We start from the raw sequence: 21,523 nt of genomic DNA on the forward strand, positions 1-21,523 counted from the left end.
ATTTATTTATTTGACAGAGAGAGATCACAGTACACAGAGAGGCAGGCAGAGAGAGAGAGAGGAGGAAGCAGGCTCCCTGCTGAGCAGAGAGCCCGATGCGGGACTCAATCCCAGGACCCTGAGATCATGACCTGAGCCGAAGGGAGCGGCTTAACCCACTGAGCCACCCAGGCGCCCCTGAATCATCTTTTAAGTCTTACAACATGAGGTCATGTTACCTTGGCTTTTCATTTTTAAAACATTTTGTGATAAAGTTACATCATGTGGGGGCACGTGGATGGCTCAGCTGGTTAAGCCTCTGCCTTGGGCTCAGGTCATGATTTCAGGGTCCTGGGATCAAGTCCCGCATCGGGCTCTCTGCTCAGCGGGGAGCCTGCTTCTCTCTCTCTCTGCCTGCCTCTCTGCCTACTTGTGATCTCTCTCTCTCTCTCTCTCTCTCTCTCTCTGTCAAACAAATAAATAAAATCTTTTAAAGAAAAAAAAAGTTATATCATGTGTCCAGACCCCCTGGAACCCTCCTCCACAGGGAGAACCCAGTTCCTGAGTTGGAGGAAGGAGGCTGCTCAAAGGCAGCTCAGAGGACCCTAACCTGGGCAGAAGACACTCCTGTGTACCTTCAGTCATCGTGCAATTACACAGGCGTTTCTGCAGAGGCTGAGGTTAGGAGAAGACATAGAAACCACTACCAAGGGTTCCTCCAAGGCAGAGGAGTGGGAACACGCTAACTTTCCTGCAAAAATTTTTTTTAAATTTTATTTATTTATTTGACAGAGATCACAAGTAGGCAGAGAGGCGGGCAGAGAGAGAGGGGGAAACAGGCTCCCTGCTGAGCAGAGAAGTGGATATGGGGCTCCATCCCAAGACCCTGAGATCATGACCTGAGCCGAAGGCAGAGGCTTTAACCCACTGAGCCACCCAGGTGCCCCTCCTACAAACTTTTTGAGATGTTTGCCTTGAGTCTAGATCATGCCTAGCTATGTTTAGTGTTAGTTCTCTCTCTGACAAATAAAATCTTTAAAAAAAAAAAAAAAAAGAAAGAAAGAAAGAAAAAGAGAATACAAAGAACGGGGCACCTGGACGGCTCCATCCGTTAGGTGTCCCAGACTCTTGATTCCACTGGGGTTGTGATCACAGGGTCAGGAGATTGAGGGCCGAGGCTCAGCACGGAATCTGCTTGAGATTCTCTCCCCATTCCCTTCTGCCCCTCCCCAACCTCTCTCACCCTTTCTTTAAAAAAAAAAAAAAAAAAGCAGTAATTAAACACACACACAAAACATTATTCCCATGTAAGTGGGAAAGTTTTCAGAAGGTATTCTAAGTTTACAATTTTCTAGAACTTTTTCATTATTTGTTTCTTAACTGCCACTGTCGGCCAGAATGGCAGTAATTTCTCTATCTCCTATCTTAAACTGTAAGTACTTTTATTCCACCCAGTTAGGATGTTAGGTATTAGAATCATCCTTTATACTACTGATTATAAAACCTTCTGCCCGGAATGGCTTCCCACAAGCAATCAACTGACCCGGTGTTCATGGAATAGTGTAATTCGTTCCAGCTGTGAAGTCAAATAGCTCTCTGGAGTTCAGCGAGTTAACTCCCTCCCAATTCTTTGATTCCACGCCTGTAAAATGAGCTTAGCAACCACACCTGATGATGGGAATGTACAGGGTTTAAGTGACAATCCATATAGAGTCAGAATGGTACAGAGTAATATGATGATGGCAAACTTGGTAGAAAGCCTGACCCGACCACCTAAGAGCTGTGTGACTTTGGGTAAGTTACTCAACCCCTTACGGCTTGGGTTTCCTCAGCGTGACATGGCCTTCACACACTACCTATGCTATAGTTTGGAGAATAAAATAATCCACGTAAAATACTTAGCACTCCATAAATATAACTGGTGTTAGTATTAAAACTGGTTCTGTTGCTGTACAGTTAAGAGAAGCCCTAAGTGCTTCACCAACAAGGCTGGATTCTTCCCCTCTGCCCTTAGTCAAGTCATCACAACTGATAATCCTAGGGACTCAGAGTTTATTTAAAGGTTTTTAGATGTTGAAACATGTTAGCAACCAAAATTTCACTGTTTCTAAATAACAAACTTTCCAACAGCCTAATATATACCTACTTCTGCAGGACCACTAAACCAGCAAAAATCTTGAAACTCCTTCTAAATCACTAAACTCATCTAAAGTTCTTATAACTTACAAATTCACTAGGTATTTTCACTGCTTATAACTTTGTGCATTCAAAGGCAGGGTTTTTCTTACGTGTTGTTCAATGTACTTGGTGCATCTGCTGTAAATTTCCTCCAACTGTTTTGTTTACTGTTTCAGATGGAATAGAAAACATTCACAGAACTCTAAAATTGTGACATTCTCAGCAAAACTGGGCCTACTCCAAGAATTTTCATTGAAACAGAGTTAGATTTACGATGTTTACATCCAATCTCTTTGCACCAAAAAATTTCACGTCTCTTTGACAATGTCCCAGAAGCTGAATTACTTGAAGGAAATCTAATACAAAAAAAGCTGAGAATTTAACCAACTCAGTCAGCCCCAAATCATGGGGCTGCCATCAGTGGAATGTGTCTTACAGGTGCCGGGCCAACCTCACATCAAAACTACCACTCGGTAGAAATTAAAATTCTGCAAAAGCTCTGAGCGAGAATAACCCAATTTGAAAAGGGAAGAACTGGGCGCCTGGGTGGCTCAGTGGGTTAAGCCGCTGCCTTTGGCTCAGGTCATGATCTCAGGGTCCTGGGATTGAGGCCCGCATGGGGCTCTCTGCTCAGTGGGGAGCCTGCTTCCCTCTCTCTCTCTCTGCCTGCCTCTCTGTCTACTTGTGATCTCTGTCAAATAAAAAAAATCTTAAAAAAAAAAAAAAAAAGAAAAGAAAAGAAAAGGGAAGAACTTGGTAAAAACGATCTTGCTGTTATCAGTCCTGTTTCCAGGAGCATACTGGAGCCAATTCTGGGGTAAATTTACAAACTGGCCAATATTCTCATAGATTTGCTTCCTAATTAAGAGCAAACAGACCCCAACCCTGTCTGTATATGCCTTTTTGAAAACACTGACGATCTAAAATTGCTTTGAAACAGTCTCCATGAAAATAGCATTAATTTTCCAGCCAAAACACAACACAAGGATAGAGAATACTGGGTTAAAAAGCTGAGAGGAAACTTACAAACCATCTTGACTCATTTTACTGAGGAAGAAACTAAATTTTAGGAAGGACACTGTTATAACAATGCAGTAAAACTGCTTAATGCATAAATCTATTATACGAAAGGACAATTTCCAACAAAACTTCAGGATTCTAGTATTTTGAAAGGCTAAACTTGGGGAGCACTACAAGTGGCTCCCCCTACATTCTGCCCAGGCCCCCCATTGTGGACAAGAACAGGTAACAGCTGACAGCTGCCAAGTCAACCGGATGGAAGCGGTAATCCTAGTTCATGGATTTAGACTAGATCCAGAACTTAACCACTTTGGTCCTTAACAATGACAGGGGTGTTTTTCCCTGTGGACGATGGATGTAGAGGTTGAAATTTGTTAGCATTTTAATCCACTGCTTTATTACTAAGGAGTCATTAACTTCACTTAAAAATTAAAAGGCAACGAATGATCTTAGCAGCAGTGGTAGCAGTGACACAGTAGTAATCACAACAGCAACACTAACACATACAGCTCTGTGTGGGACATGATGCTTCACACATTCATCCTCACATTCAATCATTTATCATTTAGTCATTGAAGCATTACGCTCAAAGCATTTAATCCTTACAGTTACCCATTAAAGAAGGTGTACTGTAACAAGGAGGTTAAGTGATGTATTCCATGTCCCATGGCTAGTTAAGTAGCAGAGCCAAAATCTGGCCCAGAGTAAAAATAATTCATTTCACTGATGAAATTAAACTAACTAATGAAATACTGAGGACATCAAAACAAATACATTGCATAGTTTTTAAATTCAAAAGAAAACAAGAACATTCACCTTGTTTTTCTTCCCTTTAAAACCTGAGTCCCCAAAAGACAAAATGTACTTCAATCTACAAACATGAAAAGACTTGCAAATGCTTCAAGTGCACCTCATTATTTTTTCCCACCATCTACTCTGCAAATTAAGGTCTCTTTTCTAGCTCTCTTGGAAGTAAACTCCACATCCATATACATTAACTACAGGACTCAGAACTGAGGGGGCCCACAGCCACATGACTTTATTATTTGAGCCAAGAAATTCTTACTGAAAGATAAGGCTGTAAATCAGTAAATAACTTCATTGTTGACTTCAAGAAGTTCCCAAAAGTCCATTTACTCCAACAATAGACTACTCAAACTGTCCCCTTTTCACACCATTCCCCCAAATGGACAAACAACTCACTTATCCAACAACTGTGTACTTACAAGACTTGGTTAAGATCCTTGTCTCACTGTTTCCACTAACCCTAAACTACTGTATCAGGAACTTAAACAGTTTCAATCAGATCACTGCACTGGAGGACCCGCCTTAAATCTCTCAAGGTCAAACCCCAAACTCAATCAACACTGCCAAGTTGTGCTCTCCTTGTAGTAAGCCACAGTTCTGCTTGATTAAAGCTATTCTGGCCTTCTCTGGGTGAGCTGAGAGTCAACAGAAGGAAATTAACCCAGTTGATTTCAAATGCTCTCCTATCAACAATACCTTTTTTAAAAAAACCTATTCTCCCTATGCTAGACCATAGGTGAAATTAAATATGCCAGGAAGTGAGATCATTATAGTAAAGATAAACATAAACCAGCAATGAAAGGGTCTGCATAAATCTAACAATTAATTCAACACAGGACTTCAAACTCTATTTCCTGGTTACCACAATTTAAACTAAGCTGAATTGGATTATTTGTACATTTAAAAATGGTCTACCAGGATCCCTAAAATTGAGATTTAGAAAGGAAATTAAAAAAAGCCTTGAAGGGGCGCCTGGGAGGCTCAGTGCGTGAAGCCGCTGCCTTCGGCTCAGGTCATGATCTCGGGGTCCTGGGATCGAGTCCCGCATCGGGCTCTCTGCTCCACAGGGAGCCTGCTTCCTCCTCTCCCCCTCTCTCTGCCTGCCTCTCTGCCTGCTTGTGATCTCTGTCTGTCAAATAAATAAATAAAATCTTTAAAAAAAAAAAAAAAAAGCCTTGAAGTGCCAAAATTCAAATTATTCTGCCATCTGATTAGATTTTACAAAAATTTCATTTGATCAACTCATATGTTTCTGTTATGAACCAAAGATAAACACATGAAATACAACTAATCTTCAAAGACTAGCTCTGACTAAAAACTATTTAAACCAGTATAAATATAAAATCAGTCATTCTGACATTGCCTTTTCATTTAATCATTGTTATTAGATTTCAGATATATTTACCTATGCAATTATTAAAGTATTAACTGGTATTTACTATAATTCTATTTTATTCCTGTCTCTCCAAGCATCACATTTTGCTGAAAAAATTAAACGAGTTAAAAACCCAATAGAGGGAGAAAAAGGAAAAAGAAGAGAGAAAAAAGATTGAAATGTATGAAGAGGCCAAAGACAAGTTTTTTAATGAAGTTGAGCCCATTAAGCAAGAATTTGTCTCACCACACTGAAATATGTGTGTACATTAAGTACGTATCTATGTGTATATGTGTGTATGAGTGTTTGTCTGTATGTATGTGGGTATAAGTGTGTGTGTATTCAGCCCAAGGTAATCCCAATTTCGTTTTTCATAGCTTATCAACACCAAATATTATCATTATTCCCTGTGGCAGTGTTGCTAACCATGTTATTCTAACCATCTTGCTACAGAACTGTATATGTCGAGTGAAGAACATGGAGGTTAAGAGACCAGGTAGGCATCTTGGATTCCCTACTCTAATCTAGCAGAAATAACCTATTATCAGACAGCCTCGGCTCACTTATTATGATACATCCAAGAACTTGGCATAATTGCTGTGAATATTAAAGGAGATAATGTATAAGGTACTCAGTTTACAACCCAGCGTAAGGTGTCAAGGTCTCCATAAATGTTCACTAACCATCATGCATGATAGTTCCCTGTAATTGTGGTCCTAAGGATCTAGAAGATATTAAAGTACTTCCTCAATAATTAAAGAAGTATTCATTCATTATGCAATAAGATCTTTTAAGTACAGATCCTTTCAACCGATAATTCTATTTCTAGGAAACTAGCCAGAGGAAATGATTAGAGATATTATCAAATATTTATGTACAAATATTCTTTAAAACTTATTTTTAACATCAAAAACCTGGAAACAACCTAAACACCCGAATTTTATACTACATCTATAGGACTGTATAGTGTACAAATGTTGAAATATTCATGAGGAATTCAGAGCATCCCCCAAATGCTCCTTAAATCAAATTAAAATGGTAGCCTATGGACATACATCTCAACCATGTTAACAATTACATGTCAGTTTACACACATACACACATGCAGAAGAAACGGGTTTAGAGGAAATATAAAAATATTAACAATGAAAAAAATATTAACAACTATCAAGATCATGAGAAAACAGGTAACTTTTACTATTTATTTTACCTTTTTCCCCAAATTTTCTACTCTATACCTGAATTACTTTGATATTTAGAAAAAATAAAACTAAAAACCCTGTTGAATTATGTTTATTATTTAGAATCTCCTAGCTTTTTAAAAGATAATCTTCTAAATTATACCGTTCTTGGAGGGGACAAGATGGCAGAGGAGTAGCACACTGAGATGACATCAGGTCACAGGAGATCAGCTAGACAGTTATCAAACCACTGGGAACACCTACAAGCCCAACAGGAGATCGAAGAGAAGAACAGCAGCAATTCTAGGAACAGAAAATCGACCACTTTCTGAGGTAGAACACGCAGAGAAGTGACTCCAAATCAACAGGAAATTGGGGTGGCAGGGGGGCGGCTCCCAGCAAGGGGCAGAGCAGCGAGCACAAAATCCAAACTTTTAGAAGTCTGTTCCATGAGGGACGTTGCTCCAGAGGGTAAGCGGAGGTGGAGACCTCCTGGGGACAGGGTGGTCTCAGGACCCTCAGGGTCACAGAAAGACGGGGCGTCTGAGTGCGGCAGAGCTCCCGGGTGTCAGAGCGGGGAAGCCCGTGGGGGAGAGACAGAGCCCAGGAGGGAGCACTCAGCTCGGGGTTGCCATAGATTGTGATCGGAGGCACAGTCGGACCACTGCTGTTCCCGCAGGGACCCCGCAAGTGGCAGACCCGGAGAGAACTACCTTCCTCCCCAGGAAGGAGCCGCACAGGGGCGCGGCAGGAATCTGCTGGGTTTGGAGACTCCAAACGGGGCCGCACGCCAGAGACAAAAATACTCGTCCCAGGCCAGGGGAGCTCGGAGCGCGGCTGGAGACCAGGGACATGGGAGGGTTTTCTCTTTTCTCAAGATCGCACTGAGGAGTGGGGCCCCAAGTTCTTGGCTCCTCTGGCCCGAGACTGGGCGGCCGACATCTTCATTCCCGTCCCCCAGAGCAGTTCAGAAAGTGCTCCGGGAACAAAAGCTCTGAGCGCGAACCTGAGCAGATCGCTTAGCCCCACCCCCAGCCCCCATAAAGGCGGTGCCGCAAAGACAGTTGAGGCAAAGACAATTGAGAATCGGGGAAAAAGGTCCCTCCCCCAGAAGATCAGCAAGAACATCCAGCCAAGACCGAGTTTACTGATCAAGGAGAAGAGCACAATTCCAGAAGAGGGGAAAGCAAAGCATGGAATTCATGGCTCTCTCCCCATGATTCTTTAGTCTTGCAAAGGTAATTAAGATTTTTAAATTTTTTTTTCTTATTCTAATTTTTTTTACTTCTATTCTTTTCTCATTTAATGTTTTCTTAACTAGTTGATCTTAAAAATTCCTTTCTTGAAATAAATCTTTTTGAACCTTCATTATTATAGTCATATTTTATCCTTCATTGTATCTAACTTTATCTTTTGTACACACATAGGGTTTTTTCTTCTAAAAAATTTTGGGATACAACTTCTAATAGATCAAAATATACCCTAAATCTATCACAGAGCTTGGTTCTAGTCTCCAGCCTGAGCAAATTCTCTCCACTTTGTTTTTCTTTCTTCTCCCAATGTATCTTATTAGCTCCTTTTTTAGAATTTGTTTTTAATTTTCATCTTTACAAACATATGCTATCCCTTCATTGTGTTTACCCTTGTGTGCCTGTGTGTATATATATACATATACATATATATATATTTCATTCTTTAAAATATTGGGAAATAGTTTCTCACCCTACACCTAAAGGAGCTGGAGAAAGAACAGAAAAGAAAGCCTAAACCCAGCAGGAAAAGAGAAATAATAAAGATCAGAGCAGAAATCAATGAAATAGAAACCAAAAGAACAGTGGAACAAATCAATGAAACTAAGAGCTGGTTCTTTGAAAGAATTAATAAGATTGATAAACCCCTGGCCACACATATCAAAAAGAAAACAGAAAGGACCCAAATAAATAAAATCATGAATGGAAGAGGAGAGATCACAACCAACACTAAAGAAATACAAACAATTATAAGAACATATTCTGAGCAACTATACACCAGCAAATTTGACAATCTGGAAGAAATGGATGCATTCCTAGAGACATATAAACTACCAAAACTGAGCCAGGAAGAAATAGAAAACCTGAACAGACCCATAACCAGTAAAGAGATTGAAGCAGTCATCAAAAGTCTCCCAAAAAACAAGAGCCCAGGGCCAGACGGCTTCCCAGAGGAATTCTATCAAGCATTTAAAGAAGAACTAATTCCTATTCTCCTGAAACTGTTCCAAAAAATAGAAATGGAAGAAAAACTTCCAAACTCATTTTATGAAGCCAGCATTATCTTGATCGCAAAACCAGACAAAGATCCCATCAAAAAAGAGAATTACAGACCAACATCCTTGATGAACACAGATGCGAAAATTCTCACCAAAATACTAGCCAGTAGGATCCAATGGTACATTAAAAGGATTATTCACCACAACCAAGTGGGATTTATTCCAGGGCCACAAGGTTGATTCAACATCCACAAATTAATCAATGTGATGCAATACATTAATAAAAGAAAGAACAAGAACCATATGATACTCTCAATAGATGCTGAAAAAGCATTTGACAAATAGAGCATCCTTTCTTGTTCAAAACTCTTCACAGTGTAGGGAGTATGAAAAACCCACAGCGAATATCATTCTCAATGGAGAAAAACTGAGAGCTTTTCCCATAAGGTCAGTAACGTGGCAAGGATGTCCATTATCACCACTGCTATTCAACATAGTACTAGAAGTCCTAGCCTCAGCAATCAGACAACAAAAAGAAATAAAAGGCATTCAAATAAACAAAGAAGTAGTCAAACTACACTCTTTGGAGATGATAGGATACTTTATGCAGAAAATGCATTAAACTCCACTCCAAATCTGCTAGAACTTGTACAGGAATTCAGTCAAGTGTCAGGATATAAAATCAATACACAGAAATCACTTGCATTTCTATACACCAACAGCAAGACAAAGGAAAGAGAAATTATTACAATTGCACCCAAAACCATAAGATACCTAGACATAAACCTAACCAAAGAGGCAAAGAATCTGTACTCAGAAAACTATAAAGTACTCACACCAGTCAGAGTGGCTAAAATTAACAAGTCAGGAAATGACAGATGCGAGCAAAGAAGCGGAGAAAGGGGAACCCTCTTACACTGTTGGTGGGAATGCAAGCTGGTGCAGCCACTCTGGAAATCAGCATGGAGGTTCCTCAAAAAGTTGAAAATAGGGGCACCTTGGTGGCTCAGTGGGTTAAGCCTCTGCCTTCAGCTCAGGTCATGATCTCAGGGTCCTGGAATCAAGCCCACATCAGACTCTGCTCAGCAGGGAGCCTGCTTCCCCCTCTCTCTGCCTGCCTCTCTGCCAACTTGTGATCTCTCTGTCAAATAAATATATAAAATCTTAAAAAAAAAAAAAAAGTTGAAACTAGAGCTACCCTATGACCCAGAAATCACACTACTGGATATTTACCCCAAAGATACAAATGTAGTGATCCGAAGGGGCACACGCACCCAAATGTTTATAGGAGCAATGTCCACAATAGCCAAACCATGGAAAGAATCTAGATGCCCATCAACAGATGAATGGCTAAAGAAGATGTGGTACATACATACAATGGAATACTATGTAGCCATCAAAAGAAATGAAATCTTGCCATTTGTGACGATGTGGATGGAACTACAGAGTATTATGCTGAGCGAAATAAGTCAATCAGCAAAAGACAATTATCATATGAGGAAGTTGAGAGGCAATGTGGGGGACTTGAGGGGTAGGAAAGGAATAAATGAAACAAAGATGGGATCAGGAGGGAGACAAATCATAAGAAACTCTTAATCTCACAAAACAAACTGAGGGTTTCTGGGGGGAGGGGGATTGAGAGAGTGTGGTGGAGTTATGGACTTGGGGAAGGGTATGTGCTATGGTGAGTGCTGTGAAGTGTGTAAACCTCACGATTCACAGACCTGTACCCCTGGGGCAAATAGTACATTATATGTTAATAAAAAAATTAAAAACTAATTAAAATAAAATAAATACTTAAAAAAATTATACCCATCTCATTTCCAAAAGGATTTGGAATAGTTGAAAAAACTACATACAACATACTAAATAAATAGAAGATGACAAGTAAGATAAAAACACCTGCAAACTCTCAGTATACAGCCATATATACAATCTACCTATCTACGCATGTACATATGTGTGTGTGTGTCTATTTATTTATTCAAAGAACTTTGTTTCAGAAGGAAGTTTCCCCAGCTTTCTCAGAAAGGGCAAACCACAGATGTGGTAGACATTGTTTTAAATTGTACATTAGGAGAATTATTTCAGTGAATTGAGTGAATCGGTTATGTGATTGGAAAAACGAGGCGGATTAAAAGTCAAGGAATCAAGACCTGAAACAGGATAAGCATGACCATGATCAGCAACTCAAGAAAAACCTTTTTAAGAGTATAAATATAGATGGAGACAGATTTTTTATCTCATGTCACCTTCATTCATGTGACTTTAAAGAAAAAATTAAAATATTAAAATTATATTTTAATTCTGCATATAAAATAGATCAAGAAGGTAAACTAACAAAATAAGCTCTTATTAACAAAATGCATTTGGGTATATTGTATTCAAGATAGCACTTACCTTCACTGATGGCATGGGGCTTAATAATGCAACAGGTACAATTTGTAAATTTAGCAGTGTTTGCTGGTCCACAAACTCCACTTGAAGGAAAAAATAACTCCATTTCCTAAAGACAGAGAGAAATAAATTTGACCTATGTAATCCCTTAGCTCGAACTTCTGGGATATTTATGTGAGAGGGGGGAAAACTACGCAATTACTTTTGAAGTTCGTAATATAAATTATTTGCTTCAAGTTTTCTAAAAATGATTTTTACAAAGGCTAACTGACTTACAGAACCCTGTTTTAAGTCTTATAATCAAAAGATCATATAAAAAGTATTAATTAGAGTAATGAGAATATGTATCATTCTGCCCCAGGATTAAAACTAATAACATCTTAACATACTTTGAATATGGACAGTAATGAATACAAAGTTCTCATTTCCCCCAAAGCATTAGTTCATAGACACAGGTCCAATTTTAAACTTTCTATTAAAATATGTAAAATTAAAAAGTAGGAATTCTTTATAGAAGCAGATTCATATATAAGAATCAAAACCACAAAATTAGTTTTAACTAGTTAAAACTAATGACCTGGGGCACCTGGCTGGTTCAGTCAGTAGAGCATGAAACTCTTGATCATGGGGTTGTAAGTTCAAGCCCTATGTTGGGTGTAGAGATTACTCAAAAATAAAATCTTAAAAAGAAAAAACTAATGAACTTACTACAGTTCTAGCATACAATTAGATCATATAAACTGTATTTTATAACCAGATTCAAGCTATGTGATTTGCTTTGCACACGGTTCAGAGATGACAACTCAGCAACTTGAACTAGCCACAAACACAGTCACACTAAGTGTTTAGACAGATCTTTCCTGCCTTTAAGCTTTTGTTACTGTTGTTTCTACTATTCCCTAGAGAACCCTCTCTCTCCGGCTCCAAAGAGTTCCACCAACTTAAGCTGGTGATGCTCCCAGTGAGTCCCCTGTACTTTTATAAAATTGTGGTTTGGGGGGTAATTGCCCATCACAAATGTTAAGTGTGAAACCAGTAATTAACCTGCATAGCACTGTAGGTCCTTTAACACCTAAGACAAACGGCTCAAAGTAAATCGCATTTTTCGATGAATTTAAGAATGGGAAGATCACAGACTGTGTTAATGTGCCACATCGATGTACAATTTTAAGAACCACAGAGAAGATGAGGAATTGTCCGAAGAGTAATGATATGCCTGTGCACTCCTGGCACGAAGACCTTTCAGAATGAAAATGCTCTACTCCTTGGACAGCAAGTACTTTTTCAACATACTGCTGCCTTTATTACTCTCCCTGAGTAGTACAAAGAGTAATAAACAACCTCCCACCATCTGTCGGGTCACGGCTCCCACGCGCCTGCCTCCAGTCCAGCCTCCTTCCTAAACTCCACCCCTACACCTGCGCCACCCCCACTTGGAGATAATTCCTATTGAAAATGTCCTGATTTCTGCCGACCCCGTAAATCTGTGCACTCCCTCCCTGTTGTTCCTGCCCCTCCGACTGCACAGGCCAACCGAAAAAAAAATACTCCCGTCCTTTTCTTAGCCATCCACTCAGTCTCTCAGGAAACCGTTCGGAATGCTTCCAGAATCCAGCCACTTCCACATGTCACCCTGGTCCAGGCCCAGCACCAGAGCGCCCTTTGACGCTGCTCTAATCTAGTGACCTCCCATGCCCGCTTAGTCCCCACACACCCACGCCCACCTGGCCTGCACGGCAGCAGCAGGAAACCTGTAAAACATCACGTCCCTCCTCTGCGCAGACTCTCCAGGGGTCTTTCACCTCCTTCGGAAAGAACGCTGAAGCTCTAGATGTCGGAAGGCTGGACGCGGTCTGGCCCCGGCAATTCCCTGAGCCAGTCCCCTCGTCCCGTGAAAACACTGACTTCCCACCCGGCCTCGCTGGCCTCATGCACTCACCGTTTACCTGAAAGTAGCCAACGTGTTCCCACCTCACAAACATCACGTGCGTTGCTCCCTTTCTCCCGGAACACTCTTTCTCCGGGACATTTGCTTGGTTTTCCCCCCTCACATCCTTCTGGTCTCTGCTAAAACATAACGTGACGATTCCTGACCCACCCTTGGTAGCATTCCTCGCCTCTACTCGACACACAACCCTTCCCCCAGCCCGGTCTTTTTCTACCCCTTCTCCTCCTTCTCTGTTCTTCTCAGAGCACTGACCGTGCGACACGTTTTATGCCTGTTTACTTACTATCCAGCAGCACCCAACCATCGCAATGGATGGACGCTTCAAGGGAGTCAGGACCTGGTCTGGTTCACTAGTGACTTCCCATATTTTGAACTGACTGAAATTCAGAAACTAATAAATTCTGCACATGCTAAATAGAATCTATCTATCCACATTGCCGAAATGAGAGAAATGTCACCCTGAAAGCCTGAGAAACAAGCCCTTATGGGTTCGCAAGTGGCAAAACCAGTATTTAAATCCAGGTCACACTGGTTCCAAAGCCCTGAGCCTTTTCCACGTCTGCCTTTCAAAAAAAAAAGAAGCTGGGGCGCCTGGGTGGCTCAATGGGTTAGGCCTCTGCCTTCAGCTTAGGTCATGGTCCCAGGGTCCTGGGATCGAGCCCCACATCGGGCTCTCTGCTCAGCGGGGAGCCTGCTTCCTCCTCTCTCTCTCTGCCTGCCTCTCTGCCTCCTTGTGATCTCTCTGTCAAGTAAATAAATAAAATCTTTAAAAAAAAAAAAAAAAAAAAAAAGTAAAGAAGCGGTGCTCAATTGTTCCCCTTCAGTTTTAAACAATTATTGGGCCAATTATTTCAATTGTTTTGGTCTCAACTTTCATTTCTTTTCTTCCTCAACTTTAAGAAAATGAAAATGCCAACTTTCCAAGTACTCATTTACATATGTTGAATGAATATGTATTTAAGGCAAGGAATATAAAGGTTTTATTTAAATACACATTCTGAGTGACAGGGAGTAACTCTATTCCATGGCTTTGCTTTCTCTTTCTCCCTACATAGCTGGGCCTATCTGTCCCAATCACCAATCCCAGCTAACATTTGCAAGAGCGCTTCTACCAGGCCATTGTCACGGCAACTCAATCAGAGACTTCATACAAATGTAAAGTCACACAAAAAAATTCTCCTTTGTGATTTGAGCTGCTTAAACCCATGGCATAAAGCTCCTCTCCTTCCAAGGGTCCTTGCTATTACTTGTAACCCTTTATATGCTCCTAAACTGCCTCACAGCAAAAGACAGAGATATGGAACTTTCTCAAAAAACAGAATAGACTCATGGAATCTTCAATTTTTTTTTTTTTTTTTACTATATTTAACAAATTGTAAAGTATACAGTTGCACTACATAAATTTCACCTAAGAGCTCACGGTAATCTCACTAAAACATCTGACTACTCTACATTCATATCTTTAATTACCATAATAAAAGTATCATGAAATGGCTGCCAGTTAAATGTTTCTCCAAAACTTTTATAATTTTAAATAAATATCCTTTTTGTAAATGCCCTAAAACATTAAAATATTGAACTTTCTCTTTACATACTCTAATATCAAATAAGAAATCTGTTCTCAGAAAATTGAAAAAACTAAGAAATAAAATAGGAAGTCACATGACTTAGCTTCATATTTAGCTCCATGATGCAGCCTTATGTACAAATAAAAACAATTAATAACCTAACAAAATGTCCAAAAGTAAGGGGATGTTTAAATAAATGTTAAATTCATACCACAAATATTCTGCACCCACTGAAGTTTACTCTTATAACAGTAATCTGGTAATGTATAAAATGTTGTATTAAGTGAAAAAAGGAATCAAATTAAATTAAAATCATGTATGTGGTGTTTAGTTTGTAAAATATATAAATAATCAAGGGAACGAGCAGGAAAAATATGCCATAAACAGCTGTAAACATCACTGGCAGGATGACTATTGCCAAACTTCCATTCTCAATTTCTAAATTCTCCAGAGTGATTCTGTTACTTCTGTGTTTTAAAAGACTATAAAGGGAGTACCTGGGTGGCTAAGTTAAGCATTTGCCTTCAGCTCAGGTCATGATCCCCAAGTGCTGGGGTTGAGCCCCACACAGGCTCCCTGCTCAGTGGGGAGTCTGAGTCTGCTTCTCCCTCTCCCTGCCCTCTCTGTGCTCTCTCTCACTATCACTAAAAAATAAAATATAAAATGAAACAAAATATATAACAAAATATAGAAAACAAAATACAAAACAGAAAACACAACACAACACAAAATGAAATAAAAAACTGTAATGTTTAAAACCAGGTAGGCCACCACTTCAGCGCACATAGTGTTAGCTGGTGGTCAAGCACAGAGCTGTGGAGCCAAAGATGCCTGGGCTCAAGTCCTCATGAGGCCAAGGTGTTTAAACTCACTGAGTCTCAGTTCCTGCTAAATTGGGACGATATAAGCAAATGCATGGGAGACTGTGAGAATTAAATGAGATACTAAAGTGTCTGAAACAGTGCCTGTCACATAGTGAGCACTTAATAAACATAAGGTTTATTGTTGTTGCTTTGAATTCCAAAATTTTGTGAACACCAGTGACCTAGATCCTGGAGGTATGACAATAAATTGGACATCCTTAAAGAATTCAGTCTATCAGGAGGGTAAACAAACACAAATGCTTTTAAAATATGGTAAGCAATAGAGCTATGCAGTAGGTATGAAGCAAGCATCAAGGAAGGGTACCTTCAGAGAACTAAGAAACAGATAATAAATAGTTGATCAGAGTTACTGTTACTGGTTTTTAAGTTTTGTTGAGGTCAAATTAACATGCTTTAAAATGAATATATTTAAAGGATACAATCTGATGTTTTGACACTTGTTTATTCATGTGGAAACATCACCACAATCAAGATAATAAATATATCAGTCACCCCTCCTTCCTTTGGGTAATACCTTTCTTCTGCCTCTCCCTGCCTCCCCTATCATTAACTATCACCATTACCTCCCTTACCATTAATAAGTTGGCCCTGTAATCAATGACCTGTTTCCCACCATTATGAATTAGTTTAATTTTTAACAGCTGTACTTAAATTATATAGTATGTACTCTTGTCTAGCTTTCACTTAGCAAGATTACTTTGAGATTCATCGACTGTACTGTATATTAACATTTCATTCCTTTGTGTTAATATCATGGTTTATCCATTCATCTTTTCAACATTTGGGTTATTTCTAATTTTTGGATATACAAACAAGGCTCCTATGAACAAAACTGTTATGTACAAGTCTTTGCATTGATATTTCCTTTCATTTCTCCTGGGAAAATATTTAAGAGAAGAATGCTTGGACCATAGGGTAGGTATATGTTTAGCTTTTTAGATAACTGCCAAACTGTTCTCCAAAGTGACCGTACCCTTTAAATTCTCAGCAGCATAAGACAGTTCTAGTTTCCCCTCACAAATGCCACTTGAAACGGTCAAGTTTTTTTAAGCCTTAGTCATTCTAAAAGGTGTGTAGAGCATCTCACTGTGGTTTTAATTAGTACTTCCAAAATATCTAATGATGCTGTATATTTTTAATGTGCACTTATATACGCATTCATGTGTCATCTTTAGTTAATTGCCTGTTCAATTTTTTTGCTCATTTTTAATTGGGATGTTTAATTTCTTAGGTGTGAAATCAGCATAAAGACAAATAGATTAGAGTCAAGATGGCAGAGGACTGGCAGACTGAGATGACAGCAGGTCGCAGGAGTTCAGCTACACAGTTATCAAACCATTCAGAACACCTACAAACTCAACACAAGATTGAAGAGAAGAAGAGCAGCAATTCTAGAAACAGAAAATTGACCACTTTCTGAAAGGTAGGACATGTGGAGAAGTGAATCCGAAGCAATGGGAAGACTGGGGGAGGGGGAGCTCCTGGCAAGTGGAGCAAGAGCACAAAATTTGAACTTTTTTTAAAAGTCTGCTCCACTGAGGGACATCACTCCAGAAGCTAAGCAGGGGTGGAACCCTCGCAGGGACAGCATGGTCTCAGGTCCCGTGGGGTCATGGAAGGATCAGGGATGTCTGAGTGTACAAGAACTCGCAGGTATTAGGGCAGGGAAGCCACCTACAGAGATGGAGCCAAGGAGTGAGCTCCGAGCTCGGAGATACCTTAAACTGTGATCCCTGGAACAGTCAGGTTACTGCTCTTTGAGCAGGTACCCCACAAGTGGCAGATCTGGGGAGACCCCCCTGGAAGAGCAGAGCCACAAGAATCTGCTGGGTTTGGAGACTCCAAAGGGGGCCATGTGCCAGAGAGAGAAACAGCCACAGGCCAGGGGAGCACAGCTGGAAACCAGGAAGATGGGAGGGATTGACTTGTTTTCTCTGAGGGTGCAGTAAGGAGTGGGGCCCGAGCTCTTGGCTCTACCAGGCAGAGATTGGGCAGCCGCCATTTTCATTCCCGTCCTCCAAAGCAGTACGGAAAGCGCTCAGGAAACAAAAGCTCCCAGCATGAACCCAAGCAGATTGCTTAGCCCAGCTCCTAGCAAAGGCGGTGCAGTTCCGCCTCAAGCAAAGACATTTGAGAATCATGGCAAGAGGCCCCTCCTGCAGAGGATCGGCAAGAATATCCAGCCAAGACCAAGCTCACTGGTCAAGGAGAACAGTGGAATTCCAGAGGAGGGGAAAGCAAAACATGGAATTCATGGCTTCCTCCCCATGATTCTTTAGTCTTGCAAAATTAATTAAATATTTTTAATTTTATCTTTTTTATTCTAATTTTTTTAACTGTTCCTCTTTCCTCTTTTAATGTTTTTAAACTAGTTTATCTTAACAATAGCTTTCTTAAAAAAATCTTTTAAAACCTTCACTATTATACTCATATTTTACCCTTCATTGTATCTACCTTTATTTTCTGAATACATATAGGATTTTTTCTTCTAAAAAGTTTTGGGATACAATTTCTTTTAATAGATAAAAATATACCCTAAATCCAGCACAGGGCTTTGTTCTGATCTCCAGCCTGAGCAAATTCTCTCTACTTTCTTTTTCTTTCTTTTCCCAACCAACTATTCTTATCAATTCCTTCTTTAGAATTTTTTTTTAAATTTTTATCTTTACAGTCATACTCCATCCCTTCATTGTGCTTACCTTTATTTTTGTATATATATGCTTTTCTTTCTTTAAAATTATGGGAGGTAGTTTCTTCTAAGAGACAAAAATACACCCAAAATCAAGTGGGTGGCTCTGTTCTATTCACCAGTCTAATATATATATATATATATATTTTTTAATATTTTATTTATTTATTTGACAGAGAGAAATCACAAGTAGATGGAGAGGCAGGCAGAGAGAGAGAGAGGGAAGCGGGATCGGGAGCCTGATGCGAGACTCGATCCCAGGACCCTGAGATCATGACCTGAGCGGAAGGCAGCGGCCTAACCCACTGAGCCACCCAGGCGCCCATATATTTTTTTAATTTTTAAAAAAAATTTTAAACTTCTTTTTTTTTAGACTTTATTTATTTATTTAACACAGAGAGGATCACAGGTAGGCAGAGAGGCATGCAGAGAGAGAGGGGGAAGCAGGCTTCTTGCTGAGCAGAAAGCCTGATGTGGGGCTCAATCCCAGGACCTTGAGATCATGACCTGAGCTGAAGGCAAAGGCTTAACCCACTGAGCCACCCATGTGCCCCAAACTTCTTTTTGCTCCCTTTCTTCTCCCCCCAATTTGGGGTATCTTCTGATTTGGTTAGCATATATCTTTCTGGGGTCTTTGCCACCCTTTTAGTATTTCATTCTCTCGTTCATATGTTCTTATCTGGATAAAATGACAAGGTGGAAAAACTCACCACAAAAGAAAAACAAAAGGCAGTGCCAAAGGCTAGGGACTTAATCAATATAGAAGCTGGTAATATGTCAGACCTAGAGTTCAGAATGATGATTCTCGAGGTGCTAGCTGGTCTCGAAAAAGGCATGGAAGATATCAGAGAAACCTTGTCTAGAGAAATAAAAGCCCTTTTTGGAGAAATAAAACAACTAAAATCTAACCAAGCTGAAATCAAAAAAGCTATTAATGAGTTGCAATTAAAAAAGGAGGGTCTTACTGCTAGGATAAATGAGGCAGAAGAGAGACTTAGTGATATAGAAGACGAAATGATGGAGAATAAAGAAGCTGAGCAAAAGAGAGACAAATAACTAACGGACCACAAGAGGAGAATTGGAGAGATAAGTGATACCATAAGATGAATCAACATTAGAATAATTGGGATTCCAGAAGAAGAAGAAAGGGGGGGCAGGGCAGAAGGTATATTAGAGCAAATTATTGTAGAGAATTTCCCTAATATGACAAAGGGAACAAGCATCGAAATCCAGAAGACACACAGATCCCCCCTCAAAATCAATAAAAATAGGTCCACACCCCATCATTTAATAGTAAAACTGACATGTCTTAGTGACAAAAGAGAAAATACTGAAAGCAGCCGGGGACAAGAAGTCTGTAAAATACAATGGTAAAAATATTAGATTGGTAGCAGACTTATCCACAGAGACCTGGTAGGCCAGAAAGAACTGGCATGATATATTCAGAGCACTAAATGAGAAAAACATGCAGCCAAGAATACTATATCCAACAAGGGTATCCTTGAAAATAGAAGGAGAGATAAAAAGCTTCCAAGACAAACAAAAACTAAAAAAAAATTGTAAACACCAAACCAGCTCTACAGGAAATATTGAAAGGGGTCCTCTAAGCAAAGAGAGAGTCTAGAAGTAGTAGACCAAAAAGGAATAGATATAATATACAGTAGTAGTTACCTTACAGGGAATACAATGGCACTAAATTTATACCTCTCAATAGTTATCCTGAATGTAAATGGGCTAAATAAATGCCCAATCAAAAGACACAGGGAATCAGAATGGATAAAGGAAAAAAAACCATCAATACGCTGTCTACAAGAAACTCATTTTACACACAAAGACACCTCCAGATTTAAAGTGATGGGGTGGAAAACAATTTACCATGCCATTGTACATCAAAAGAAACCTGGGGTGGCAATCCTTAAATCAGATAAATTCAATTTTAAGCCAAAGACTATAATAAAAAATGAGGAAGGACCCTATATCATACTCAAAGGGTATGTCCAACAAGAAGATCTAACAATTTTAAGTATCTATGCCCCTAACATGGGAGCAGCCAAATATATAATCCAATTCACAACAAAATCAAAGCAGCATATCAACAATAATACAGTAATAGTAGGGGACTTTAACACCCCCCTCACTGAAATGGACAGATCATCCAAGCAAAAGATCAACAAGGAAATAAAGGTCTTAAATGACACATTGGACCAGATGAACATCACAGACGTATTCAGAACATTCCATCCCAAAGCAACAGAATACACATTCTTCTCTAAAGCACATGGAACATTCTCCAGAACAGATCACATCTTGGGTCACAAATCAGGTCTCAATCAGTACCAAATGACCGGGATCATTCCCTGCATATTTTCAGACCACAATGCTCTGAAGCTACAACTCAATCACAAGAGGAAAGTTGGAAAGAACCCAAATACATGGAGGCTAAAGAGCATCCTACTAAAGAATAAATTGAGCCTGGGTGGCTCAATGGGTTAAGCCTCTGCCTTCAGCTCAGGTCATGATCCCAGGGTCCTGAGATCGAGCCCTGTATTGGGCTCTCTGCTCAGCAGGGAGCCTGCTTCCCCTCTCTCTCTGCCTGCCTCTCTGCCTACTTGTGATCTCTCTGTCAAATAAATAAAAATAAAATCTTAAAAAGAAATGGATCAATCAGGAAATTAAAGAAGAACTGAAAAAATTCATTGAAAATGATAATGAAAACACAACAGTTCAAAATCTGTGGGACACAGCAAAGGTGGTCCTGAGAGGAAAATACATAGCCATATAAGCGTTTCTCAAGAAACAAGAAAGGTCTCAAGTATACAACCTACCCCTACACCTAAAGGAGCTGGATAAAGAACAGCAAAGAAAGACTAAACCCAGCAGAAGAGAAATCATACGGATTAGAGCAGAAATCAATGAAATAGAAACCAAAAAAAGAGTAGAAGAAATCAACAAAACTAGGAGCTGGTTCTTTGAAAGAATTAGTCAGACTGATAAGACAAATCAGATAAAGGCTAGCATTCAGACTTATCAAAAGACAAATAGATAAAGCAGAAAGAATACAGAAATGCACTCACAGATATATATAGTCAACAAAAATGACAAATGTGCAAAGGCAATTCAATGGGGAAAAATTTTTGATTTCAACTAGTGGTGCTGGAACCATCAGATGTCTATATGCAAAACAATAAATTTGGGTTATATATCATAACATATAAAAATTAACTCGCAATGGATCATGAAGCTAAATAT

At 39.7% G+C, this 21,523-nt stretch overlaps 1 protein-coding gene across 3 annotated transcripts in view; it reads right to left on the reverse strand.

Annotated features, from left to right (window-relative positions):
• The window catches only part of NME7 (NME/NM23 family member 7), a 239,523-nt gene that overhangs the window by 192,766 nt on the left and 25,234 nt on the right, over positions 1 to 21,523 (reverse strand). For all 3 annotated transcript variants that reach the window (XM_059412395.1, XM_059412396.1, XM_059412397.1), the window contains exon 7: positions 11,189 to 11,294. In XM_059412395.1, coding sequence (XP_059268378.1) covers positions 11,189 to 11,294 — 106 coding nt within the window. The remainder of the gene's footprint in view (positions 1 to 11,188; positions 11,295 to 21,523) is intronic.

This window comes from Mustela nigripes, chromosome 10 (genome assembly GCF_022355385.1).
Source record: "Mustela nigripes isolate SB6536 chromosome 10, MUSNIG.SB6536, whole genome shotgun sequence".
Lineage (NCBI taxonomy): Eukaryota > Metazoa > Chordata > Mammalia > Carnivora > Mustelidae > Mustela > Mustela nigripes.